At 41.4% G+C, this 27672-nt stretch overlaps 2 protein-coding genes across 2 annotated transcripts; both read right to left on the minus strand.

The window, feature by feature from the left end:
- Positions 1–205: 205 nt before the first annotated feature.
- LOC133966382 (E3 ubiquitin-protein ligase TRIM8-like) lies at positions 206–11110 on the minus strand. Its single transcript, XM_062401294.1, has 7 exons — positions 10834–11110; positions 8144–8743; positions 3252–3347; positions 2405–2638; positions 2060–2091; positions 1523–1638; positions 206–1412 (listed from the first exon to the last, which is right to left on the minus strand). Exons 2-7 carry the CDS (start codon positions 8711–8713, stop codon positions 862–864), a joined length of 1599 nt encoding a protein of 532 aa, XP_062257278.1. The 5' UTR covers positions 8714–8743; positions 10834–11110; the 3' UTR covers positions 206–861.
- Positions 11111–13928: 2818 nt separating this feature from the next.
- Positions 13929–22607, minus strand: sufu (suppressor of fused homolog (Drosophila)). Its single transcript, XM_062401225.1, has 12 exons — positions 22168–22607; positions 21685–21819; positions 21243–21379; positions 19866–20008; positions 18997–19082; positions 18470–18542; positions 18051–18207; positions 17807–17909; positions 17294–17428; positions 15644–15782; positions 15463–15531; positions 13929–15369 (listed from the first exon to the last, which is right to left on the minus strand). The coding sequence occupies exons 1-12, from the start codon at positions 22314–22316 to the stop codon at positions 15280–15282; spliced, it is 1416 nt and encodes a 471-aa protein (XP_062257209.1). The 5' UTR covers positions 22317–22607; the 3' UTR covers positions 13929–15279.
- Between the last annotated feature and the right edge of the window lie 5065 nt (positions 22608–27672).

Genomic DNA, 27672 nt, shown 5'->3' on the forward strand with positions numbered 1-27672 from the left:
AAGCTACAGGAAGCTCTGACATTTCAACTGTAACCCAGAGAGTCAGTGAAACCTCTTCATCCAAACAAATCATAAAGTGTGCTTTTCAGTATAAACAGACCCCAAGCTAGAATAAAACATTTTTAAAATAATAAATGTCTCACCTAGCTTGTAGTGTTAAAAGTCCACAAGATTCCTTTTAGGTGAAGCTTGAAATACAACAAGATGCGATTTAATATGCTTGTTTATTCAATATTTTCCACATCTTTTTGGTTTATTCATAATCGTATATATTAAAAAATCCATGAAAAACCTGACAAGCAAATGTAGCCCAGTGTGTTTGTAAAGCCACATGGACTTTGGAGTGCACAGGGAGGCTCCCTGCATGCTTTCAGCCGCAAACAGGAAATAATCAAGAGCTCGGAACTTGCAAGTACATTAAGAGCGAGTTAACAGTCTTTTTAGGCACTGAAGTCTCTGGAAACCCATAATGAAGGATATGTCATTTCTTTTAGTCCACTGCTTGACTGGATTTAAGACTATGTTGTTCACATTAGCACTTCCAGTCGAAAATAAAACAGAAAATAAATACAAGTACAGAATGCTTTCAAATTGGAGCATCACTGCTGTATATGTGATTCGGAAAGTGAACAGGACATGGTTTCCCATAATAAGGTCAAGTTAATGTCGAAATAATTTATGAAGGTGTGTGAGTCTGTATGTGTTCGTCCATCAATTTATTCCTCGTATAATAATCTAGTGAGACACAGCGTTGACGACATAGCACTGATGCAAGGTGGAAATTCAATACAAATAAAAGGGAAATATGGAAATGCTGATTCCAAGTCTGCATAAAAAATAGAACAGAGTGACTCTGCTTCATTATTTGGTCCCATAATGCTTTGCTGAAGGCTGGCCGTACAGCTCGTAGAAGTCAGGGTGCCGGGCCGCCTGCGAGCCCACCATCAGTCCACCGATTGGGAAATGCTGCAGCGGCTGGCTCGCATGGGGGGGAAACTCCTGAGAGGTCATGGGGGCGAAGGAGCCCGACGGCGGGTACGGAGGCCGGGCGCGAGGGGCGGGGGCCCTGGAGCAGCAGCAGTTGTTCAGAGTGCACATGAGAACTTTCCTCCCTTCGTACATGGCTTGTTGCGAGGCACCTCCACTGGGGAAGTGGGAGGAGGGGAAGATAGTCCCTGAGTGATGGCTGGAGCTGGAGCCTACACCCATAATGTGATGGGCTGGAGAGTCAAGGAGCCGAATATGGCTGGAACTGGGGTGAGTATTCTGGGAGGTGGAGTTCTCTGTTTTACTTCCCATGAAAGCCATGCTGTACTTCCTCTTCTGTGGCGCTGAACTCGTCCCCAGTTGGGAGCCAGCGGAGCCGGCGCGAGACTGGACGATCTCAACAATGGCCGACTCGTTCAACGGCTCTGAAAGTGGAAAGAAGAGGAAGATGAGAAAGCAGTTCATCTTGATCATTTCCCAGAAATAGTTAAACATTTTAGAATCAGCACATCTACCCGCCACATTTCTTTCTTACCTTCCAGCATTTTCCGCAAGTTCTTCTCTCTCGTTGAGAGTTCAGAGAGCAAATGATCAGAGTTGAGCTGGCCCAGTCCGAGTGGAGGCATGGCACTAATCAGGTGAGAGGTTGACCTGGAAAAGGGGACAGACAGAATAACACGTAAATCCATAAGAAACAGACTCAGCTTGAGACGCTTTCTGGACCTTGAGATTTGGGTAACATTTTCAAAGACTACAAGCATAATTTGCAAATCAACTGATGTGCAGACTTCCATCAAGACATCAGAATAAGGGTCACTTCAACAAAACATGTGCATTAAAGCATCCCAGAAGTTTTAAGCTTTAAGGCAGGAATATTAGATAAACACAATACCCAACAAATCATTAATACCAAAAAACACAATAATTACTGTCCTGTTGCTTTTGAGAAGGATTCCAGGCACAAAGTTGTCCTGCATCAGGTTTCTTCTCATTGTGATTGTATAACTCACGATGAATACAAAAAACCACGATGAACTATGAAATTAAATAGAATAGAAGTAACGAGGCTCACCTGTCCATCAGCATCTGGTAGGGTTTTGTATTCTGAAGAAGACAATAAGACACAAGAGGTATTCAGATGCAACATTTGCTTCGCTAACGGCTGCTGTGAGAACAAAAGAAAACATAGACAATGTTGTCTCCTGGCTTGTTTACACGCATCAGTGTGGGTTACACATGACATCTGTGGGCGACAAAGCTTTTTGTGTTCTTTAAAATCCGACATTTAATTTCTTGGAACGGCTGGAATCACATAATGTAAAACAACTTCTGCTGGTGTGTGTATTGCATGCGTTTGTGTGGCTATACAGACAAATTCCACGTGGGGAGATGTTGCGTAGATTTGTTTTATTCTGACCTTCATGAAGTTGATGTTGTCGGCTTTTTGAAGAAACGTTTGCACTGAGCTCAGGAGCTTCTCTGCTTCCTGACGCCGCTCGTTGAGCTGCAGCACCTGCTGGGATTGCTTCCTCCCGTACACGGAGCAGGTGCTCTCCAGCATCTGCATGGTGTCAGACTGGTTCTCTTCCAGCAGCCTGTGCATCCTCTGATACTGGGCTCTCACACGCTCCTTCAGGTCAGATACTGTGTCCTGTAGAGAGAGAGAGAGAGAGAGAGGACGGGTTAATCTACAAACACACACATTCTACAGGCCTATAACAGCTGTATTTTTTTAGGTCAAAATGAATTCCCTTGCAATGGAAAGTACTACTTTACTGGTGAGAGTGGTTAGTCAATGTTTTTGGTGGCTCAGGAAAATAGTCACTTACATTTTATTAAGTTTGAACATTTTGTCTCTTGAAAGTGCAATAGTAAATTGCTGGAGTGCCAATTTAAACAGACAATTTGGCATTTTGTGTTGTCTTTTCTTGAATTTCCCAGGAGAAGCTACTAAACTATTCAAAAATAGTCTGCAACAGAACAGAAGTAAAGACATGAGACATGTTTAAATATATCTTTACTCGGTTCGTTTTGTGGAATCCACTTGTTCTGGACTAACGTAGTATGGTAATTGGTAAAACATTTTCCACTCTAATGCACAAAGCTTGAAATAAATTACTTTCTCGTAATTTGTCAACAGTGGGTACCACAGTGGTTTCATTTAAACACAGTGTTGACAAAATAAAAAAGACAGATGGAGCAGTGCTGGTCGTGGTCAGATCTGTGTCTCTGTAAGTGCATGCATTGTGTGTGTTGTACTGTACCTTCATCAGTGTCTTGTCAGCCTCCAGCTTGGCGAGCTGCTCATCAATGTTCTGGACACGACCCTCCAGTCTGTCTTGCTGCCTCATTAACGTGGCCTGCAGGGAGACGACAAGCAAGACATGGATAAGACAGAGGAACCCGGACCAGTGTCTTTGAAAGCAGAAAATTATATGTGAGGAAAGTTTCTTAAAAACTCTGCTGCGACCATCAGCAAACGCTGGCTGCTACTCGTGGCTCACTGAGACTCCCTCCTCCACAATCCTGATCATGGAGGGAACAACAGCTGCCGGAGACAACCACATGCATTTATCCATTAGGGAGATCACCAGCAAAAGGCCAACGCAACAACACAAGTCCATCTCTGATTGCCTCTAAGTTTATCAGGGATCCTGCTGCCTCACATGGAGCCCATTGTTGGGACCTGCCGACTTCCTCTGCGGGCTGAGGCATAGTGCAGAAAGAGCCACAGGCCATTAAAAGAGCCGGTAAACATAATCCTTCTCCACTTACAGCACAAGATGCTAATCAATCTACAGTCACAGGCAGACTGCAAACAGGGGAGGGCAGGTACCTTTCTTTAATGAACTGTTTCTGAATGGGGGAAGGCACCCTGCCCACTGTCATGGCAACCAAAAACCTTACCTGTATTCATAAGTGACAGCTAATGTGTGTGGCGGAGTTAAAAGTCGGGGTGGGGGGTTCTGCCACATGCATTGCTCCCGTTGTTTGCATTGGCCTCTGTGTGTCGGTGACAGCCTGTCGTGTCTGTGTGCACAGCGCCGGGCTCGGCTCTCTCCCTCCGCATGAGTGTGCACGGGAGAAAGAGATCGGGAGGAAAGGCGAAGGGCTGTGGGCTCCGCGTGCACATGCCAACAACGGACAGAGAGAGAAGGGAGAAAGACATACAAAAAAAAAGAAGAAGAAGAAGAGAGTGGAGAGTGAAACCAACAGAGGGAAAGTTTGAAGCGCAGAAGAGAGAATGAGGACATTCCTGCGGTCTCCAGTGAGCGCGTTTCAGGGTATCTGCATTGTGGTATCACAGCAACAGGCCTCTTCAGCTGCTTACACCACTCATGGAGTCTTATGTACGACAACTGGCTGGCCACTGTGGTGCACCTCGTCCAGCTAGCTCCTAAAACCAAACTGTAAAACGACTCTAAACGACATAAAACACTGGCCAATATTAGATCCTTTAGTTTGGGTTTCCCTTTAAGCTATCCTTTTAACAGCCGACAATGTGGTCACCTGGGAAACAGGATCTAGTTCACGTGTTTCACTATTCAAGATGATTTGGATGATGGCTTCTGGCATTAGATACACTGATAAACAGAAAGGTAGCATCTGAATTAAGTTTTAGAGCAGTACCATTTTGTAAACCCAACATTAGCAAGTTACAGTTGCTGGTGAGAGTTAGCAATAATTAGCCTTGTTACACATCCCGCAGACCAATATTGTATTTATGTTCTTCACCACACAACCATTCTAGGTTCAATATTCAGTCTTTTAGCTCTGTTTTAGTCGTCACCATCTCCTGTCTGCAGTCTTTGCAGCTTAATGCTACTCTATGCTAGCAGGTCTCCAACTTTTGGCTAACTTTGCTAAAAGTCACAAGGCCAGGAAACCAGAACACTGACCTGAAACCAGCTAAAAGGCTCCATAGAGCTGATGGGCAGTAGCCTACAGATATTTGTCTATGGGGTCGTCTCGATGAAAGAACCAACGACATACAACGATCCTGAGAAATATTGATCCACGCAGTTTGAGTGCTGAGAAGAAAAAGAACCATTTTCACACGGCGGCCATTTTCTTGTGATGTCCCACTATGGGGGGCAAGCTACAAGGTTGCAATATACCCATTAGGAATCTGACAATCTGTTATCATGCCCTGCTCCTTGACTGATGACTGCAACTGAAGGGACAATGGACGGTGAACATTTGGAGGAACATCGGATCATGTTTCAAGGTAAAACAATATATCTGCTAGCTCATTAGCTACTGTTAGACAACAGCTAAAGTTAGCGTTCAGCCTCTTTGGTTTGCTGCCGTTTAATGATACGATGGGGAGGGTGCTTTATTTCTGAAACATCGATAATATAAATTAATCAATATCAATATCTGTGGACACATTTATTTAAACCTGAGGGTAAAAAGCACTGGATTAAAAATTGTAATGCTAAAGGCCCAACTACTACCAGAGCAATTCTGAGGGTGGGTGAAAAGAGCCAGGAATTCAGAAAATTGATGTGGTTAAATCTAATGCATTTTATGTGCAGGGTTAAATAAACACCTCTAAGATGTATACTGATGTGTGTAAAAAAAAAAACTCATGTAAATTGTGCACTGGGGACATATATTTCACGCATTTAACATATTTGTCAGGCTTTCAAGAGAGAAACAAGTAGGCCCTGTTTAGACTAACTAACTGTTAGCATCTAGCTAGCATTACATGCATAACTGTTGTGCATCTAAAAGGGTGGTGGCCCACTTTTGAGACACATGCACATGAGGGAAAGTTTTCCACCAGCAGCATTCTTGTTGGAAAACAGCATCGGTCCTTAATCTCGTGCCACATCCCACACCTGAGCTCCATCTCCACACCACATGTTGTTACACAAGAGGCACTTTCAGTTAACCAGCTCTTTTCAAACAATCTGATAACTGACTCTGCAAACTCACATGGTGCCGAGGCCATTGGCAGAGTTTCTTGTTAAATCCAGTTTTTCTAGTTGCAGTACGTTTAAAACCTTTCAGACAGCTCACTCGCAATAATAATCACCGTCTTAACATAGCACAGCTCAGTGGTGCCCATGGACAAACTCAGGGAAGAACACTTACTGGGTTATTGCAATGGTAAACATTGCCTGAACATCTCTTTGTGAGTTGGTTTCACATTGTAGTATTGTTTCTTTCTGCCTAGATGCTTCTGTTCAACAACCTTGTCTTCCTTATTTTGCCATGTTTCCACCGATTCCCTTTTCGGGGACAGGAAATAACTGATCTGCTGATCTCTCTGTTACAGTTTGAATGCCTACCTTTATCAAGATTAAACTCGCCAATGATCACTTTCCCTACTGTCCTATTTAGGCATTCAGACACCCGCGGGTTGCCAGGAAGCTCATGTTTAAATGAGGAGCCTCAGGCTCAATGAACAGAGAGCCTCTTTCACAATCAACTGACAACTATTCCCCACGTCTGATGTCAATGGACTACCCTCAGCATTCTGGGGAACTGACTCACACCAGCCCAAATACAAGAAACTGCAAACTGAAGAGCTCCCATGAGCGATGGTTTCCTGCTGAGATGCCTGAGAAAACCAAGGTGAGGTTGTGTGGGAGGACTCCTCCTCCGCCTGTCCCAGGAATGACATTACTATTATATTACTCTTCCTTTCTCATCCCAAAATTACCCACACACCTGCAAAGGGTTACTGTAAAAGTTTCCTTTGAGAGCCAAAGTATCTAAAGATATGAACACAGCTACACTGTTTATCCAAAAACCAACAATAGTGCTGCCAGGGGGATTAAAAATCCTTTTACCAAAATAGACCACAGCCCAGTCGAGAAGGACAAACGCTCAGAAAGAAATGATGAGAAGCAACTCCTGCCTAGAACTACTTTAACAAAATGACCCAGCATCCAGGAAGAAGCCTTACTTTGGGGGTTTTGTCACATTCATCCCCATTGATGTGCACTCAGTCTAAAGGCCTAGGCATGGAGAGTGTTCATTTGAGAAGAGCAAGGAACTCTTTACCCTGCAAACATACAGTTGTGAAAGAAGAGAAAAATGGGTGGGTGTGTGCATGTGTGTAGAGAGAGAGCAGCTTTGGAAAGGGCTGAACAGACATCTTTTGTCCCAATAATAGCTCTGAACCAGAGCAACAGATTGGACCGAAGACTTCTACCCATTTAGAACCTAGTGATCTACACACTGGAAAAAAATGTGTCTGTAACATTCCCAACTGGAATAATTCAACTATCAGACATATCAACAAGACATTGAAGATGACAAATTAATCTTAATCTCCCTCTCAGTCATTTTCCAACATTCTTACATTAGACTTAAAAGAAATTGTAGAAATGAGTAAAAAACTGAGGTGGACAGAGCCATGATACACTGGCCTTAAGCGAGATGCATACTATCACCTCTTGAGGTCAACCCTGCCAAGCTGGATCATGATTCACTTCTAGTCAGATAGGTTAACAAACAAATAATCTATGTTCTTATTTCTTACAAGAAATGTCACTAGAACCACTTTTCAGCTACTGCAAATGCTTGAGATTTTATTGATAATCTCTCTGGTTTGAGAACTGTCTCGCAAATCATCACATTTCTATTTTAAAAAACAGCAGGTCAGTTTCTTTATCAGCCTCCAAAGCCTTGCCAGTGTTTGTTTCCCCCCATGAGCAAATGCTGAAACTGATCAGGGTAGCTAACCAAGCAGCTAAACAAAGTACATGTGGATCCGCCCCCCCCACTGCACAGGGTTTATCATTTCTCGTGGATGCAGCTTGCATCACAGCACTTACCCGAGGGCGCAGGGTGGCTTATGTGTGGAGTGGTGGTGTGTAGGCGTGGTTTTGTGCAGTGCTATGATCAAGGTTAAAAGCAGTGTGTGACATATGCCTGCATGTGTGTGCGTGTGCGCCTATCATCTTCCCCGAGTGGTGGCTTTTCACCTGTCCAGTCCATTCACATCACATGAGATTAAAGGGAGCGACAAAAGAAGGAAGCCCCAGACTAGTGAGCTGAGAGGAATATTTGACTCCATGAAACTCAGACAAAAAACAATGAAAGAAAGCTCACCTGTCACATTTTTTGACTGTCACCTGCGTTTCAGTTGACAGTTTAAAGTGAATTGGTGAGTGGGAGTGCGTGTGTGTGATTAATCTACCTGCATTTGTATGCGCTGCATATCCACATCGCAGACTGTATGTCTTTGGTTCGTGCAGTGCGAGATGCAGCAGAAGGGACACAGAGCCAAATGCTCCTCCTCACAGTGGAGCAGCCTGTACTCCTCGTGTGTGGGACAGGTCCAAGCGCTCAGCTCCTCAGCGTCAACTAACAGGTGTCCCGGGGCCGCACAAGGCTGCTGTAGGTGCGTCTGGATATGAACTTGGCAGCAGGGCTCCTTGCAGCGCAGGCAGACCTTCCGCACAGGTAGTGGAGGGCCTCGTCTACAGAGGACACACTGTAAGACGACCGGGGCTTTCTCAGTGTTCAAGGCATTGAACCGCTTGACAATATTGGCAAGCTTGAAGTTCTTCTCCAGTGCTGGTTTCTGGCTATAGTTGTGGTTGCACTCAGGGCAGCGCACTGCAGCATTGTCTTTGGCCCAGGCCTCCGAGATACAATCCTTGCAGAAGTTGTGCTTGCATGGCAGCTGGATGGGCTCAACGAAAACATTCAGGCAAATTGGACAGAGGAGTTCCTCTTCCAAGCTGTTTTTCCAGCTTGCATCCATGACTAAGGCTGGATCCAAACTGATGTGTTTCTACAAGGGTCAAACGAGAGAAAGAGAGATTATATTGACATATGAAAACAAAATAGCCTTGTGACAGTTAAGCCTTCGAGTCTTGTCACTGCTATCTTGTCCAAAATGGTACAGAAAGATCTAAGCAGGGACAGTAACTCTTTACACAAGCAAGCAATCACCCTATTCTTCTATGACTGTCATGTTGTGATCAGGCTAGTTTAAGCTTGTTTCCGATGAAGGCTTCTGGTCAGCATCTTTTTATTTGAAATTTGTGAAGTGGGTAGTTAGCTGTGTTTGTCCTGATAATTATTTTTAAGTCTGTGCTCGCAAATTGTGGTCTACTGCGTAGCCTGAGTTAGCCACATCGATGCTCCACAGGCGATTAGCCCAGTTAGCAGCGGCTCTCATGATACTGTGATGAAGCAGTTGGGCTAATTTTAGCTTTCTACAATTATAACTGTTGCTGGTTGTTTGCGTCATGTTATTGCATTTGCAAAGTTGTTGTCTCCATGTTGTTTTTTATAGCCTCTTCTGCTGCTGTACTTACTATACTGTGCATGTGCTGCAGCCTACTCTGTGATGTGGGAAGGGGCTTTGGAAATGGCAGGGAGGGGCCTGGAAGTTGTAATTGTGCTTTCTACTTTACCTTCAATACAAATCAATTTTTTCTAATAGGTTTAAAATTGAGGTTGTCTGATATTTCAAGACAAAACAATTAATTCTTTCTGAATGTAGTGTATGTAAATATATGTAAATAAGAGTTCAATTATGCGCTGTTTAATATTGCTAAGCTAGCAGGTGTTGTGGAGTGAGTTCTTCGCATTTAATAAGCTCTAAAATGTGTTTCTGAAGGCTGAAACTAATTTAGTCTTGCATCTTCCATGCAGAAATGAAATTGCTGAGAAATGCATCTGTCAAGACGATGTGCTAAAAAAGAGTGAAGTGTGAATAATGTGAGATTGTCAGATAATGCCACAGGATGAGAGTGACAGAGGAGTCAGGTGACTTTCGGCCACTGAGACGTACAGACATCCATAACAGAACCAATATATCGGTAAGCAAATGCTATGGGAGCAGGACAAACTTCAATCGACTCAATCTACGTCTCATTTTTACTGGTGTTATTTTGGAAGATGCTCACTTGATACGTTGGCACATTTGTTTCACTTCATACGGAGTGTGCTCTTATACATTTAACTTTTGATATTATAATGGTCCATAATGATGGGGACATGCATACAGAAGCCGATTGCCACTCACCTTCACACTATAGCTGTGACAGGTGAAGCAGACAAAGCAGTTCAGTATGTAAATGTTGTGTTTTGACTAAGAGTCATCCCACCTGCCCTCAGCACCAAACAATAGAAGTGCCTTGTGATATTACAATTAGGAATTAGGACTTGTTACTTTTTCAACATTAAATCAAAATCTTCAAATTATTACAAGGTTTTAGGTTCAGTTTCTGAAACATTGTTCTACATTTATATTGAAATTGATGCAGATATACATTTTAACAAATTAATAATGCCATTTAAACAATATTTATGGTTTGGAGCACTTCATATACGGAACAGTATTCTGAGGATGCTGTAATTTTATTTCTAAATAGTGTTCAGATTATTTTTTAAGGCAAAACATCAACTTTTTGTTAAGGTCTTAGGATTTCTTAAACCATAAATATGTTGATTATATAGCGAGCAGAATATTTAAAAGGAGTAAAAAAGGGTAATTGTATACGTCTGTATTGTTTCACTTTTTAATGAACTGTAACGTAGACAGTCTTTTAAATGATGGACGAGTCAATGTTGTTTTAATAACACTTTCCTCTCCTGCTGCGGATTGAGTTTTTTAGAATGTGGATGAATCCACATTGATCTAGTCTCGGTGATGGTCGAAAACCCTGCGTTCGTTCCGCGTAAAACATCCTTTCAATCTGGCTCCGGTGTCAACGACGATTCAATACTTGGTTTAAAGGTTGTTTGAAGCAGGTTTTTCCGGAGCTGGGACCAACAACATGTCACAGTGACACCGGATCACTGTGAAAAAGCCTCATTCCAGTCCACTGAGACACGTTGCAAACACCATTGAAGGAAGAAAGGCTACGTTACCAACTATTTATTCCTGCCCATGTCGTCGGTGCACCTCTAATGCCCTCGGAGCTTATCGCATCCAGCCCGCGGTCTGATCCAGCTACTGCCGTGAGATCGGAGCAGGGTGTCCGACATACATCGCTCGATGCGGGGGGAAGGTTTGACACGGTTCCCGGTTGTTATTTCGTCTGGTTCCGCTTTCCCGTGAACTCTGACTAATATCGGATGATAAGTGCAGGCGGCTTGTGACTCGTCGGAACGGAGCTTAGTGCTTCCACACACCGACTCCCCCTCTCTCCCCTCGCTCCCCCTCCTCTGAGATAACGTGACCCGTCACGGAGTTGATACACAGACGGGGGAGGAGCCCGGTGGAGGCCGGAGGAGCCGCGGCCACACAGCAAACTCTACCGGAGAGACCTCACATGTGCATGGCTGGAAAACAACAGTGTGTCCCTGACTGTAGTCAGTGGGGCCCAGGCTTCCAGTGAAACACTAAATCACGCACAGAAAGATGTAGATACACTTCATCTAAGGTTGTGTGCAGAGTTGGTACCTCTTCTTAATGAGACAGCCTTCTTACCAGTTTTTAAATGTAACCAATACTCTGTACAGATAATATAGTTTTGCCTAAGGTTCAATGAGGTATTAATGCGTATAAATACATGGCAATCAAGTGAAGGTTCAGTGTATAGTGGTGAAGTTGCATCTTGCAGCTGAATACCCCTCACCTCACCCTCCACTTCAAAACACAAAAGAGAACCTGTGGTAGCTTTCAGTTGTCGTTAAAACTCAAAAGGGGCTTAGTTTGTCCAGTTTGGGCTACTGTACAAAATATGGCAGCTGCAAACTGTCATGCATCCCCAAGAACTTTTGGACTGTAAACAGATGCACACACAGGCAGACACATTTGTAAGCTATAAAAAACAATACAAAAATATAATAAAATCTATCAAAAGAGTCCTGTACTGATAGCATAGCATGTCATGTCGACACAAATAAACATAAATGATGTCCACAATCGAGGTGATTCTTACCTCTATATTGTTCTTTCTTCTCCTCTTCTACTTTGTGGTGCTTTCTGAATTGTGCACCTGATAATTTAATATTTTCTATCACCGCAGCGTGTACGTCAGGGACATAACTGAGGCGGAAGCGCAAATTCTGTGCGAGCCGCCGCCTGACTGTTCACACAGGGAGCCATCCAGGAGGATGTTTTAGATGCTGGCTTGCCTGTCCATGGAGCCACGGGTGGTGACATCAGCAAATGTCCCTACTATGCTGCCAAAATGAGTAGGTTTTTATACATCTCTTTGTATGCATCATGCTGCTAAGAGGAACTGTTAAGTGAAATGAAATGAAACTCCCTTCTTGTTTTCTGTTCATGCTGAAATAAAGTGGATTCACTTGGTCTGATGTTTTCGATCACATCTTTATAAAACACCTCATTAGCTTCACACTACAAACCTTATGGGGGGGAAAAATGTTTTTGAGAGAAGATTCCTGATTCTTAACTTTTAAGTAAGGCTGTCAAATATATGTAGAAAAGTAGAAGTGTCTGAAGTGTTTATCAAAAGCAGCAAAAATGACACTCTTTAAAATATTTGTTCGTCAAGGCCGGAAACAGACCGTTTGGCCTAGTCGGTAGCGCGTTCGCCTCTTCCAGTTTTCAAGCTAGTAGAATTTCTGAAGATTGACAGTATTACTCATTAATTGCGAAATATCTTACACGATGCAAATTTAATTTAATTAAATATAAAAACAGGAAAAAATTGAATTTGAAAAAAAAATGCGCGCGCAATTCCTGCGCATTCGGCTACTGCGCAGAATGTGCGCAATGGGCTTCTGCGCAGGTATGCGCAATAGGCTTCTGCGCAGAATGTGCGCAGTGGCTTCTGCACAGGATGTGCGCGCGCATTTTTTTATTTAATTTAATTTAATTTAATTTAATTAAAAAAAAACAAAATTTAATTCAATTTAATTTTGTTAGATTTAATTTTTCATCATCATCATCATTTGTCCGTGCTGGTTCAGGGGTAAATGATGCTGGTCTTCACAGGTGACTGACCTACGCAAGCCTGTAGCCAACCCCCCCCCCAGGAGATTATGTGCTTGTGTGTTGTGTGTGTGTGTGTGTGGCCGCGGCGCTTCCCGGTTCTTCCCCGGCACTACGCTGCCTGCCGGTGCGAACAGCCCAAGTATTTAACATGGGCGAGGAAAGGAGGCGGACCGCTTTTTGCAGCTCTTCTACCTCCGGTGCGTCCTCGGGGTTAGAGGATGATGGTGTGACGGTAATGTATTGTTTTACATTGCATGTGTCACGTCATGATAAATCACCCTCCTGTGTCGCCTGTACCAGGAGCCGCCCCGTCACTGGTTATCTTGGCTCGCTGTCTGGCTGGTAACCAGCCGTCCGGACCGCTCCGTGAATAAGGAGGAGGAGATGTTTCTTTACTTGGAATGCGGCCACTTCATTTCTAGGATATACAGCAGGAGCAGCACTCGCATCCCCTCTAGATGGTCCGTCACTTCTCGTTATACACACACGTTTAGCGTATTTTCCCACAATTCCCAGCTGCCCTACGTCACACACTACAAACTTTCCTTAAAGGGGCAGGCCATACCTGCAACACAACAGCTCTCGCTCTCATATACAGATGGCAAGAGAAAGCAGAGAGGGATTTTTACACACTGTCTGATAAAGATTCTGATAGTAAAGGCAAGGGGTAGTGATCGATAAGGTTTTCTTTAACAAGTTAAGTCTTTCATTCTCACTTTCCACCTTAAAACTTTGAAATGAACTGAACTATGAACTAGTTCAGAATTTAAATGGTGAACTATGAATGTGAACTATTCATGTTTACTTTTATGAACTAAACTTTGAACTAGTTCATGAGAGGTGTGAACTTGCACAACACTGATGGCTTCTTAATAGATGTCTGAAGCATTAGTATGTGATTTATTACCCGTTAGCAATGCTTCTGCATTATAGTCACAATAAAAGGTTCCTGGTTATTCACATTCACATTGTTTTATAAGAAATCAAGTATACATGTAAATATTGACTTGTATTCAGCAAAAGGCTTTTAAAAGGATAACGTTCCTCTTTAAAACTACATTAGTGTTCCAGCTTTATTTGTGTAAATATCTACACTCTTTAATGCACTTTGGTTTACAATTAGCCAGTTCAGAAATAAAAAAATGCCATTTCACCCCTGTCTAAACATTACATTTTACACTTTTGAGTTAAAAAACAACAAAAAAAAGATTATATAAGAGTATAATTTTAAGGAGACACGGTAGTAAAAGTAGTCTTTGCTTAGTTTCGGCTTTAACATGGAATGCACTGATGGTATCAGAGAAAGACAGCGAACGCAGCAGCCTTGAATCAAAGTGATGTTTCTCAACAAGAGCTGAAGGCAAGAGTCGACAGCGAGTATGCAGTGCTTGTCAATACAAAGCACTGTGGAATTTAACTCCAAGCAGGTCCTACTTATCAAAATACACATTTTACATTTCAACGGCCACTGGGGAGGACACTTGAGAGAGGACGCTGAACACAGATTCCTAGTTGTTGAAAATTTACAGAGGTGATAGATTTACTTTCATAACTAAACACATGCAGAGTCGAGCATGAGAAAACAGAAAAACGACACATTCAAAAAACAATTACCCAATAGAGGAGTTGTGTTCTTGGCACAGGGGACAGAGGTGGTTCTCCCTGTAGCGCTTGAAAAATATCTACAAAAGATTTGAGATGCTCGTTTGGTTTTCCCAGACAAACAAAGGCAGTGAATGGTAGTTAATGATAGTTCAACCATGTCATACTACAGAATCATGACACTTTTAAGACAAGGACAGTTCTGGCAGGGAACCGCCAACAGTTACAACTTTGGTATGACTAAAAACATAAGAAAAATGTCCAGCATTTGTAAATACTATACACGTTAGCTCAGTTGAAAACAATAGTGACAGAAATGGTTCAACATGTGACTATGCAGCCTTTTTCTAGGGCCACTGGAATAAATAGAACTAGTTTATGAGAACTTTGACTCAGTTGTTGCTAGGAACCTCCTGTCTGCAGGACTCATGCTCAACTACATTTGTGACATATAAGTCAGACCTGGCCTTAATGGATGAATGGGCATCTGGCTTTGCAGGTCAGATAGTGTGTCACCTATAATGATTGTTTTAACAGGTAAACCATCTGGACAGGCTGGATTTGACATTTTTTCGAGGCATTCATGTTGTTAACACTGGGGTTAGTCTGAGATTGCAGTAACAGTCAAAAGTCTCCTGATAGTCCTCTGGGATGAAACAGTCTCAGACTCTCCACTGCAGGAACAACACATCTGTGCGCCCCAGCAGCTTTAGGTCGCTGCATGTTCTGGGAGGCCTCCAGTTCATGACGGTCCACTCTGGAAATGTGTGATTGCAGGTATTTTCTAGTGATTAAATGTCTTGGTCTCATTGCAGTGGATTATCAAACACAGAATCTGGTAGGACAGAGATCGTCAGCTTCTTTTCTGGCCAACTGTACTCCTTTGGTAACTTTGTCTATACAAAGAGAAAGGGTACATGAGTTTAAACAGGCCAGCAGTTGAACAAAACAAAACCGAAAATAAAAGTTAAACAGGCGCTTTTACTTGCCTCCTCACGAGTGTTCAGTTCTTGTAAATCCCCAAGCATTTGCTCTACAAACTCTTCGGTCAACAGTATCTAGACAGGGAAAACAGAAATTCCAATAAATGCCATTAATATGCAAGTGCTACATGAAAACTGTGAGTTTCTGTGTGAGTCTCGATGTGTGTGTGTGTGTGTGTGTGTGTACCTGGAGCCAGGGGCCGTGGGCTGCATATGGATGCTCTTCAGTAGCAAAAGCTCCTTCAACTCCCGTTGACACAAACGTTATGGCTGTGTCTCCATTGATACTTTTGAAAGTGAAATGTCTTCCATGGAGCAACCGACCCCTACAAAAGGGTTGAATACAGCACAGTGTGAGCCACAAAGGGGAATTATAAGTACACAAGGATGTAATATCAATTATTGTGATCATAACTGAATATTTCTCGTTCCATATGAAAACTACTAGCAAGCGTTTAAAAACTTTTAAGAGTTCTATGTTGCAAAGGCAATATAAGAACAGATATGCTTCTAAATTTGTATCATCAGAATTCCAATTCATGGCCAATCTTTCCACATTTGATTTTATAGACTTAATTTTCCATCGTATAAAAATGTATTATTAAATAAAAATAAATTGTAATTTCTTTTGAGCAATTGCATGTTGAAAATTGACAAATAAGCTGAGACTCACTGACTGCAGTGATCAGTGTTAGTCTGTTGTGTCAGCTTAGTTGTTTCCATCCATCAAGTTACAATATCACTATTGATGAGCACATTACTGAAGCTCTATTTGATGAATTATGGTAACGGGGCTGCTTCAAAAACCCATTGTGACTTCAGATAACAACTTTGCTGTTTTAGGATTTTTACTGTAGTATTGATTAGTAAATATTTTCTTGTTCTGAATCTATTCTTAAAACATGCAAATGTTTAAAGTGAAAACTATCTAAAGAAGGACTATGGTGAATGGCTTGACCTAAACATGGTCCAGCTACTTTTCAAAATGAAAATGTCTTAATAAAAAATTAAAACCAAACAACTTCATATAATGTACAATAAAACAAAACTTATAACAAATTCCCCTTAATTATAATGACAATTGCAACATATACTAATTCATACAACACATATTCTGTCGTACTTTAATATGACAGACACATCTTCAGTAAGGTCTCGTTGGGTCTGCTGCATGGTTTGAAACTATCATTTAATTCAATATCTTTTCTAGGTATTAAAAGTTTCAAGCAGAAAACATTTGCAAAGGTAAGTAAAATTAGTCATAGTCACACTCAATGCCAGTATCACATAATCCGGCCTTTTACACCATTTTCTCACTCATAACTCTCCACACGTCTTTCCCTCTCTCACACAAACCTCTTTGTGTGAAGAGCAACATTTTTTTTAAATAACAGTTTGTGTTTTTCAAATATTTCAAAAATATTTCAAATAACGTCTTAATACTCTTGCAGATACAGACGAGCACCAAGCCCAGGTTGTTATCAGCCATGTGTCAATTCCATCAGATAAGGAGAATATAAGAAAAAAAAATACTGCCTGTGTATGAGCTGTTGCCTCTGGTTATTCAATCATCAATATCAGTCAATGATATACAGTCGACCCAGAGTCCAAAAATAGATACATAATGTTCTTATTCATGTGGTTATATTTAGTCTGAACTGTACTGTCTTAAAAATAGCACTGGACATTTTAATAATTATCCAGCATCGTCATTTTTACAGGTGTTTGTGTTCTCGTGTTTATTGAAACCCGGATCGTTTTTTTATTTGTTTCTATTTCCTGCAGAGATCCCAGAGCTGTAGATGCTGTATGTGGGTGCAGGAGAACGGTGTAGTACCGCAGGCAGAGGGGCAGCAGCGTGCCTGCCTCTTGGTTGAATTTCAGATGGACGCTCTCCAACTGACGTGTTCGGACCAACTCATGTGGAACGATGGCCGCTGAACTCTCACTCTCCAAACTGTCCTTCCGACTCCTGAGAAACAGACGTAGAAGAGAAGAGAAAGGTGGAAGGGAAATTAAAGTGAGGAAGTCTGAAATAGGGCATTCAGCCATTATAGGATGAGTGTCTGTGGATAAACAGCTACTGTGAAGGAAACCGCCGCTCCTTGCACTGTGTCCGTGAAGCGTTACTTGACTCTGCAGACGACGCACACACTTCCCGAGAAAAATAGCAACAGGATAGTGACAAACCACAACATCATGCTGGTAGCTAAGAAACAAAGCTGGTAACAGTTCATATGTCAAATGCTCTGAGTCACTGCACATGGTGGAGGGAGTTATCCTGGTGCAACCTCTGTGCTGAGCTGAACCCATGTTAGTGTGTGTGTTGGTGTGTGGGAGGAACACTTACTGAGGCCTCTCATGGCTCTGTCTCTGGCTGCTGATTGGTGGTAGAGCTGCCTTACTATTAAACTCCAGTCCTTTTCTCAGGGTCTCCCTGATCTGCTCTGTGTCTGTCAACACACAAAGATCAGCGTGGAATTATTCCACTGTGCATTGCTGCCAGCACGCGGAAAGAATGGTTAAGTATTCTTGGGTCTGCTCAGTCTTAATTGGAGGATCTAGTCTTTTATTTCCTTTGGGACTTGGCTAACCTTTTTCGGAGAGCCTGCGTGGCTGTGATCCGATGCAGATGGATCGGCTGTCCTCCTCGTCCTCTGGCGGTCGACTCAGATCGTCCCACACACACTTGGCACTGACCCCACTTAGGTTAGAGCCCTCTGACTCAATTCCTTGGTCCACTCTCTCCTGCTTAGAAGAGCAAGAAATATACGCAATCATTAACACTAACTCAAATAAGACTCACCTAAGCTAAACATATTCAGAAATACTTGGACACTGCACAATGATGTACCAACAGGGGGCACTAAATACAATGTCAAACAGGGGTGGAGAACCCATCATGGGCCATTTCATAAAATTACTCTCAGTATTTCCACTAGTTCTGCTATATATTAGATATGTAGTGCATGTAGCTAGCAGCTGAGGAGTATAATAAATAATAAAGCCTTACTTGTAAGTGTGGATCAATGTCAAAAATGGTCTCCCCTCTCCTCATATCTGTGATTAGCCAAGGACCACCAGCTCTGTACACAGGAAAAGCATTAGCATTAGTCCGGCACAACCTTAACCACAGGTTAAACACACACACATTTAATAAATTAAACAGTAACTACATTCTTCAATCTGCTACTCATAATGTGTTGACCGAGCTTCGGTATTTTTCAGTGGCACTGACGGTAGTCTTTCAATTTCAGTTCAGTGACACAAATGCATCTACAAAAGACACTTAACGACTTGAAATGCATGTTTAGTTGTTTTTAGAGCAAACCTAAATGATGAGTTTCTCTCTTTGTGACATTTTTTACAGATGTAGCAATCCTAAATTATAAAACAACACTAACCCATCAATTCAGGTGTGAAACAAAAATAAGCATACACCAAACCATGGAGAAATAGCATAGTCTGTTATGTAAAATACGACTTAAAAACCTAAAACAAGCCTCTGTAATCTATCCAAGCCAACACTTGTCCACTCACACTCGGACTCCACGCATCAGCTCCAGAATCCCTTGGCCGTTCCACTGTTGGGCCGCCTGTAGCTCCTCTGTACACACACCCACAATCTGAACGAGACAAAGAAAGAGCATGAGGAGTGTGGTCTTCAACCTTTTTAGTTTCTAAGTCCTTCTTACAACCCATCATACCGACTTCAACTCTCTCTTGTGGGGCAGCAGCAATGAGACATAGACATCCTCTTTATGTAAGTGTGTGTAAAGCTCTGACTCCCAGAGTCACCATTAAAGATAATTAAAGTGTTTGTGTGTGTGTGTGTGTTTGTGTGAGTGTCAGTAATAGAAAAAAGAAAAGCCAGCAAACCAGATATTGGTCCTCGAGGACAACACACCACATTAGTTTTTTTGGATATCAAAAGTAATCTAACACATTTGCTGTTAATTTCTGGAGGAAGAAGACTAGTGAAATCAGTCTTAGTTCATTTTCTCTACTTAGAGGGGGAGATGCACACATACAGGTGAGATGTTCAGTTAGGTTGCAAATACCAGCATTGTACATATGTAAGTGTGGTAATCATCAGTTTTTATATCATGGTATTGGGAAAATATCGTTTACAGCCATATCCCTAATAATTATTGAACTTACTTTTCTTAAACCTAAATAACAAATACAAACTCAGTTGGGCTTCAAAGAATTATTTATGTACTGAACAATAAAATATAACTTTTACCTAAATGCTCAAAGGTTTTTCCTACATTGTTAAATTTAAACTAAATCTTAATAAAAGTAGCTGTGTCCTGAATTAACAGCAATGATATTATGATGTATGGTTACTTGACAATAATATTTCAAAAGTGCATTATGTGAAGCCATTAATACATATTTGAACTCACCTGGAGAAAGCTCACTGTGCCAAAGGGTGTTTGAATTGGTTGTATCTGTGGATCGTCTGTGAGCAGCATGTGTTGGATACGAGATTCACTGTTGTCCAGTGGATTGTGCCACGATACATGGTCGCCACTACAAAATGTGTTTTCTGTAGAAGAAAGATTAAAAAGGAAACATTCATTTTAAAGGATAGAAAGTAATGCTGTTTTAATGAGTCTACATTAACTAAAGCAGCCGTAAGAAGTATTCACTGACTACTTCTTTTAATAGTTTGATAACAAAGAATTGCTGAGGGAAACGTACGGGAACAGCAAAGGTGAGGGACACAGAGAGGTGCGAGAATGCAAGTGAGCGAGAGAAATCAAACCCCAAATGCCATATGAAGAACATAAAAACCACACTTCAATCTGAGAAATCTGCTTGGGAGGTAACATCCACCCAGTCTAGATTTACTGTAGGAGAAAAGTGAGGGGGAAGACGGCCAGGAATCAGCATTCATTTAGCTCGAGGGCCCAGCCCACCCACGCGCAAATTGACCCCAGCTGGAACGAAAAGGGTTGGAGAGGAGAGGAGAGAGAGAGAATAGCCTTCTTCTCTTTCTGCGTGGCTTTTAAATGCCCCCTCTGTTGTCAACCATTGTGAACATTATATACACAACTGAAGTATTTCAAGAACGTAGCAGAATAGTGTATACTTATTTATCTTACTCATGATACACATTCTCACACAACAACAATGATCTTATTTGTCAAGTCATCCATAAAAAAGACAAGCGTTGCATAATGCTTAAGGGAAAATTGAGAAAATAGACTTCCTCTAAATACAGAGCGCTCCAACAAACACTGATAATGTATACAAAACTTTTATCAGTGGAGTTATACACTACATTTACAAAGAATACATTCGGAAATTGTGTATCAAATCCAGCACAGATAAATCATTTACTATACTATTAACAAACTTTGACTAAATGACTAACATAAATCAAAAGGTGTCCAAGCGAAGTCTGAAGAATGAGGAGCTGTACAAATGTATTTCATAACCTTTTTAGTGTGTCTGGTTTTTTATTAATTAAAACATTCATGTCTTTTTTAAGAGTATAAAGTTATAAATGACATTTACAGAGTACAAATTCATGTCTCAAAACTGCTTGTTTAGTTAGATCAATGGTTAAAAATTCAATTAAGCTTTAAAATGTAATAAAATAGCACCCCTCTTCGTATTTGTTGCTGCAAAACTGGCCATAATTAAGTTGTTACAAATAAGTAATAGATTTCTTTAAATATTTTTTATGAGATTGAATGACGTTACCTTGGTGTTTAAATATGTTGTTCAATCCAAGCATGGGATCAAAACAGAAATACACTGTGTTGTGCTCTTACCAGACTGGAACACGTAGCGAGCCAAGCCTTGCATGAGTTCAGCTGGCCAGGTCGGGGGTGCCGTCTCTCCAACTTCTCTTTTGAGCCTAAAGGTTAGCTCGAAGCCAAACCCGCTGGGTCCATCTGCCGCTGTGAATCTGACACACACACACACAAACACACACAGACCTTATTTAATCTCTTTTATATACATGGGGATTGTGATAGTCCCACTGCTTGAAAAGATCAACAACACACTGAACATGCTGTGAAAGAATAACAAGAGAGGGACACACAGTTCCAGTGTAAGTTAGAAGTTCATGGTATGTTAATGAGATCCTGACATAAGCAATATAATATTACAATGCCCACAGTTTTTCACATTGTGTAATGAATTCAATGAAAAAGATCCCTGAAGCTGCCTGAGCAACAGGTAGTGGAGTATTTACAGCAGCGTACTCACTCGTGCACCCTGTTGTCCCCGTACAGGTCACTCAGTCCGAAGCTGACATAGTGCCAGTGCTCCTGGATATCCTGAGCTGCACAGCCCGAGTTCCTGTACATACTGATGTAGTCTAACGGGTCGGGTCCCCCTAACCTGTGAGGAGCAGGACAGGACAACCGTCAGCCGGACCAAAGATCAACGTGTTCTAGGGTTTCTGCACCCACACCTCAGTACACATGATGTACAGATCCTCAATTGACCAAGCATGCATCAACTTTCACACCAATAGTAAGTACACTCATATTAAGTTGTTATGACGCTGGTGCAGGGCCCCCCCGACCCAGAAAACGGTGGGGCTCCTGGCTGTATTTGGCTTAAACGTTAGCAAGGCGGCTAGGCTAACAGTAGGATAAACGTTTGGCCATTACTATTAAAAACTAGTTCCCCTAACTTCTCAGCGACAGAAATGGCGGACTAGCAACAACAGGACGTGGTACCTACCAGTATTTGACGATGGCCGTTACTTGCAGCGGGTTCGCTTGCTCGGGGTAAAGTCGCCGGCACTCCCCGTAGATAGCCTGCAGTCCGGGGGGAAACAGCGGCACCAGTCCGTGGGCTGGAGCTCCACTGGTAGGCCGTGCCTCATCCATGCCACGGTCTCGAAAAAATCCGCTTATTCTCTTTAAAAAACACCGCGGAGGCAGCGATCTTCCGCTGTCCGCTCCCAGTCAAACTATCAGGAGAGGGAATCAAACCATGCGGGCTCCACGGTGGCGCGGACGCCGGACGGTAAACAACTTTAAGTTCGCTCGTTGTGCTTCACTCTGCAGGAGCCAGCCTGTTGCTCATCTTCTACAAAACCCATCCATCACCATTGGTTGGACGGAGCTTTTTGCGTCACTGACCGACGGCTCCTGTCAGCCAATTAAAAAAGGAAATGTAGGTTTGTGTGGATTTCCAGATCATTCTGATTGGCCCACACGCTGTCAATCAAACAGAAGGCGGATATAACTCCAGAGTCGCTACTAGTTGAGTCAGATGGAACTTCAGAGAAAAGATCGAGTAGCCAAACTAGTTAATGAAGAAGTATTTAAAGTATCTAATTAAGTATAATTAACACAATGTTATTCAAAAAATACTCGAAAAGTCCTGTATTACATGCTTTCTAATTCAATTGTAAGTATCAGGCCTATTTACCAGCAACTCATTTCTACCACTGCAATCAAAATCATGTTTTATAGCTTTTCTATCAAGTAATTATTTAGTCATATTCGTCATAGTTTCGTAAACTTGTGTTTTCATGAACGTTTTAACAACTACTAGTGTCGCAAGTTGCAAGTAAACATATCTTCAAAAAGTATTTCAAGGGCCTAACCTCCACATAAAATCATTAATATTTCACATAGAGTGAAAGATTCTAATCAAACTCTGCTTGAGAACCATTATTACTTAATGTCATAGCCAAGAAGCCAATGTTACAGTATGAGTTACTTAATTATTGATATATATCAGACTTACATTAAATCATAGAGATGTAAACATTAGAACATCTTTAATGTTGGCATTTGAGGATATTCATCAAACATAAGGAGGATTTATTTTCATCCGTTTTCCTGCTGCCTGGATATCGTAATAATTGGGTCACATTGCAAAGGCCTTATTGTATCCCACATGAGTGTTTTCCAAAGAATTTATTACGGTCAAATTGAAATGAGTCAGCAGACCCTTATCATGGGATTAATAAAGGTAAGGAAGTTCAGGGTGGATTTTTTAATCATTACTTCCCTGATAAGAGATAACATGGCATGTCATGGCATCTTTCACAAGCGGAGCACAGCATGTAATCGCACCCTTTATTTTATTAGCCTATGGTTTTGTGCAGGGAAAGGATCATTGAATCCTAACTGTCAGGCATCAGGGTCTTCATAACTGGATTTTCTTACATTTTCTGATATACTAGAACAGGTCAATGGTTCAATACAAGTTTTTTTTGGCTATAACCAAATAATTAGTATTCAACAATGATGGTGAAGAATTTAACCACTATGGGCCTCCTCCAGTGCTATTCTTTAACCCAGTGATTCTCAAATGGGGGTACGCGTACCCCTGGGGGTACTTGAAGGTACTCCAGGGGGTACTTGAGATTTTGTTTTTATATATTTAAAATTAGCATCCATTCAAAAATCCTTGAAAAATTGTTATTTAACAAACATTCAATAAAATATAAGTGTAAGTTCATGAACTAAATTTTATATTCAGTAGGCTTTTCAATTTAATTATCCTAAAAAAACAGAGTCTCCCCATACCGATGGTTTGACCCAACCTTGCACACGCCACCTGTCATCACCTGTCATCACCTGCCTTGAAAACAGCAATGCTGCTGAAACACGGAGGGACAAGTACCAAAGAAGGCGAAACCAGAGCAGAGAGCCTTCCCTAAACAACACCGTGAGAGCTTTTGCCTCTTCGGAGCCTTGCTAAAACGTAAAAGTTTTCCGTTGTGAAGTTAATCATTCATAACAAGTCCGCGTCTCTACCGGTACCCTTTCAAAATAAAAGCATGTAATACAAAAGCGGAAATGAAATTGTATGACCTTAAAGCGAGCAAATATTTTACAATAAATAACAGAAAGACACTTCAACAATATTAACAATAACATAGATTGGGTTATTTACACTGTTTTTTCTGTGGGGAGAGATTAGCCAACAGTGGCATTAAGCCACCACATCTTCAGCGGTATCTCCAGACAAAACATGAAAGTCATGTTGGTAAGCCACCTGATTTTTTTAAGAGGAAACTTTCTGAATTCAGGTCATCTCAAGACACGATGCGAAAAGCCTCCCCGAAGCAGAGGGAAACAAGCTACCTGTCAGTATTTTTTTCGATCCTTAAAGAAGATATTTTAAGATGATAAATATTGAAAAAATATGTTCTGAGCTAATCTTTTATTTAAAACTAAGTTAAAGATTTATTTTTTGGGAAGAAGTTTAGCTATAATTAAGTTCATGAGTTCAGTTTGAGAACATATCTTTATCATGATCCCAAAAGAGGTCACTTTAAGTTGATAATTATTTTGATGTGCACAAATCTTTATTTATATTGAGATAATAATAGTTATTTTTTATATCTTTTTATTTCGAAATAGTTCAAGAGAGACCACTAAAAATGAGCAATGTTATGGACATTGATGGAGTTTTAAAATGCTTTGCGCTGGTTAGGGGGTACTCTGCAGAATTTTCTCTTCAAAGGGGGTACGTCACTGAAAAAAGGTTGAGAACCACTGCTTTAACCCATGTCTTAGTTGTGTATAAACTGAACAACCACAGCACCTTTGCCCTCGTATCTGCAGTCCAAGAACGGGGTCAAACAGTGTTAGGGTAGATTGGAAAGAGTGAAATCCAGCTGTAGAGCTAACAGAGGGGGACAGGAGGGTCCTGGGTACATCGCACAAATGACCTTTTACCTGTAGTGTTTCGGGTACCTCAAAATAATTTTGTCAGATTACCATTATGTTGTAAAAGGAAAGGATGATGATTTTCAAATTTGATCCTATCTTGTTTATAGATAACCCAACAACCTGCAGTCACCATCGCTAAGGATGTTATGAAACTACATAAAGAGAAGATATGCATGTATGTTCAGTATGTAGCGTGGTAGCTTGTGCATGATTTCCTGCCGCAATGTTAATGTAGCAGAATTAAAATAAAATGTGAAAGTTAATCAATTACAGAGGAACAACATTATTTTTATATTTATTAACCACATACAACATGATTAACATGAACGTTGACAAACTTAATGACAAAACAGTAATATTATAAACAATTTCAATTGAACTTATCATGCATCATTTGAACACAAAAATGAAGTCAACAATCCGTGAAGCTGCGCAGTTAGGCTGACAAACCAGTACCGTACCAAAAGAACTAAGCCCATAGATGACGCCTGAAGATGCCCCCATCTATGGAATTCAGTTCTCATAGTAAAGCACTTATGAATATGTGGTCCCCAGGAAACTCTTAATCCAAAAATATCTAAATCTCTTGAACACTATCTATCGTTTCATTTAATGTTTATTTTTTAACTCAGCTCTTTGTATAAATAATAATGGAACAATACACAATTAAAATAATCTATAAAAAATAAGGAAACATGAAATATATGGTGATTAAAAGCAAATGCGGGTTTAAGAGGTATGATGCGTCCATCCCTATTTCTCAAGAAATTCAGATGATGAGATGATGTCATCTGCACTACTTCTATCTATCTTAAGATGATTGAGCAAATGACCATTACTAACTACAGCTTTTATTTCAATTAAATTTTTTTTTACATTTTCTGAAAGTGGTTACAAATTGAGAGGCGTTTTATTCTATAAGAAACAAACCTCCAAACTGCAGTTGGGATTTGTGGATCCAGCTCTGTGGTTATAGAAAGAGTCTGAGGAGGGTTTCTTGGGGTCATCTGAGGAGCTCCACGGTCTTCTTAATCGAAGTATTCCTGGAAATGCTTCACAACGACTGACCGTCTGTCCACCAGGCTGATATAGAAGCAACACTGAAGCAGATCATGGTGCTGATAGTGCTCCGATCAAGGCATGAAATGACTCATCAGTTATCACAGTACACTCCCAGGAAAAGAACTTTGGGACGTGTAATTGTTGGAATACATTTAGTCAACGAACTGTCATCCCAGATAAAAAAAAACTCATTCAAGGCCTCTTATCGGGACAGTATATACATATATAGAGAGAGAGAGAGAGAGAGAGAGAGAGATACTTCCTCAATGTTATCTCAGTCACTGTGGTTGACTCAGTTGGAGAGTACATTCTTTTAGGACACATGCAATTCAGGACAATGAACTTTCTGATGAAGGCCACACCTGAACACATTCAGGAAACTATCTTTCCGGCCGTTGGAATTAGAAACAACCAGTTCTACAGTGTCTCTGCTTACGAGAATGAGGACATTAACCATGTATTCCCGCCTGCACTGAACTAAACAGCAGACTGGTAAAACCCGGGAAAAAAAATCACATCTTAAAAATGTATAAATTGTAGTTTTGTCTCAGCAAATCAAACAATTTAGTAATCATTTACATCAATAATTTCAAAAATGTCAGCATGGACCCGTTTCAGACAGTTCCCGCCTATATACATACCCTTGTCAGTTTCCAGATCTTGGATTTACCACTCATCCATTTCATCATAAAGGCCTCCTAGGTCTGTGCCGTAGCGGATTCAAACTTTAAACATACCTCAGCAGTCCCATCTCAACAAAAAAGCAGTTTCAGTGTTGAATCCGCAGAATCAATCTTTCCAAGCTGAACGAAGACACAGCAAGACATCCCTCCCCAGTTCACCTGCATGTTCAGCTCACGCTCCTACGTCCTCCAGCTCCCGGGTAAGGATACAGCACACTGTCTGACATTCAGAGCAATAGAACCTTAAATACCAGCACCTTTCATATCGCCCATCAGCCTCCCTCCCTCCTCTCTGTTTTTTATACACTCCCTCTGTACGGTAAGCCCGAGTGTCACTTCCCAGTAACAAGGAAACAGTGGGAGTGAGCAGCACACCCCCTCACAATGAATCAACACATAATAGTTTCTGAGGAAAACCATCTGACTGGCCCTGCCCCCTGTTCCCATAAAGTAAGTGGGGGAAAGGCTGCGTCTTCTCGAAGAATCAGGAATTCCCCTACAGGCCTTGAACAGCTGTCGAGATGAGAGGCGATGACGAAGCAGACACACTGGAAGTTTGCCGGGCGAGCATATGCAAACAGAAACTGTGTTAGGTGCTTTGTATGTACCCAACAGTGAAATAAGTAACACTTAACACTGTATTTACATAACCTGTAACAGGAAATTCTGTCCCCACGCTGCGGGTGTTGAAATGTAGAGTCATGTTTGAGCTGGTGACAGTGTTTCCTAGAAGACAGTATTATCTTTGTTAAATTATATTGATCAAAAGGCCACCACTTGCGTCATGGGTGAATTTAGGACAA

The sequence above is a fragment of the Platichthys flesus genome, chromosome 12 (assembly GCF_949316205.1).
Source record: "Platichthys flesus chromosome 12, fPlaFle2.1, whole genome shotgun sequence".
Lineage (NCBI taxonomy): Eukaryota > Metazoa > Chordata > Actinopteri > Pleuronectiformes > Pleuronectidae > Platichthys > Platichthys flesus.

Coding starts and splice junctions, on each gene's coding strand:
- LOC133966382 (XM_062401294.1), bottom strand. CDS start 8,713: ATGGATGCAAGCTGGAAAAACAGCTTGGAAGAGGAACTCCTCTGTCCA. Junction 2,639..3,251: donor CTGACAAGACACTGATGAAG/GTACAGTACAAC, acceptor CTCTCTCTACAG/GACACAGTATCTGACCTGAA. Junction 1,639..2,059: donor TACCAGATGCTGATGGACAG/GTGAGCCTCGTT, acceptor CCCCTTTTCCAG/GTCAACCTCTCACCTGATTA.
- sufu (XM_062401225.1), bottom strand. CDS start 22,316: ATGGATGAGGCACGGCCTACCAGTGGAGCTCCAGCCCACGGACTGGTG. Junction 18,208..18,469: donor ACATTGATCCACACTTACAA/GTAAGGCTTTAT, acceptor TGCTCTTCTAAG/CAGGAGAGAGTGGACCAAGG. Junction 17,429..17,806: donor CAGAGCCATGAGAGGCCTCA/GTAAGTGTTCCT, acceptor TCTGTTTCTCAG/GAGTCGGAAGGACAGTTTGG.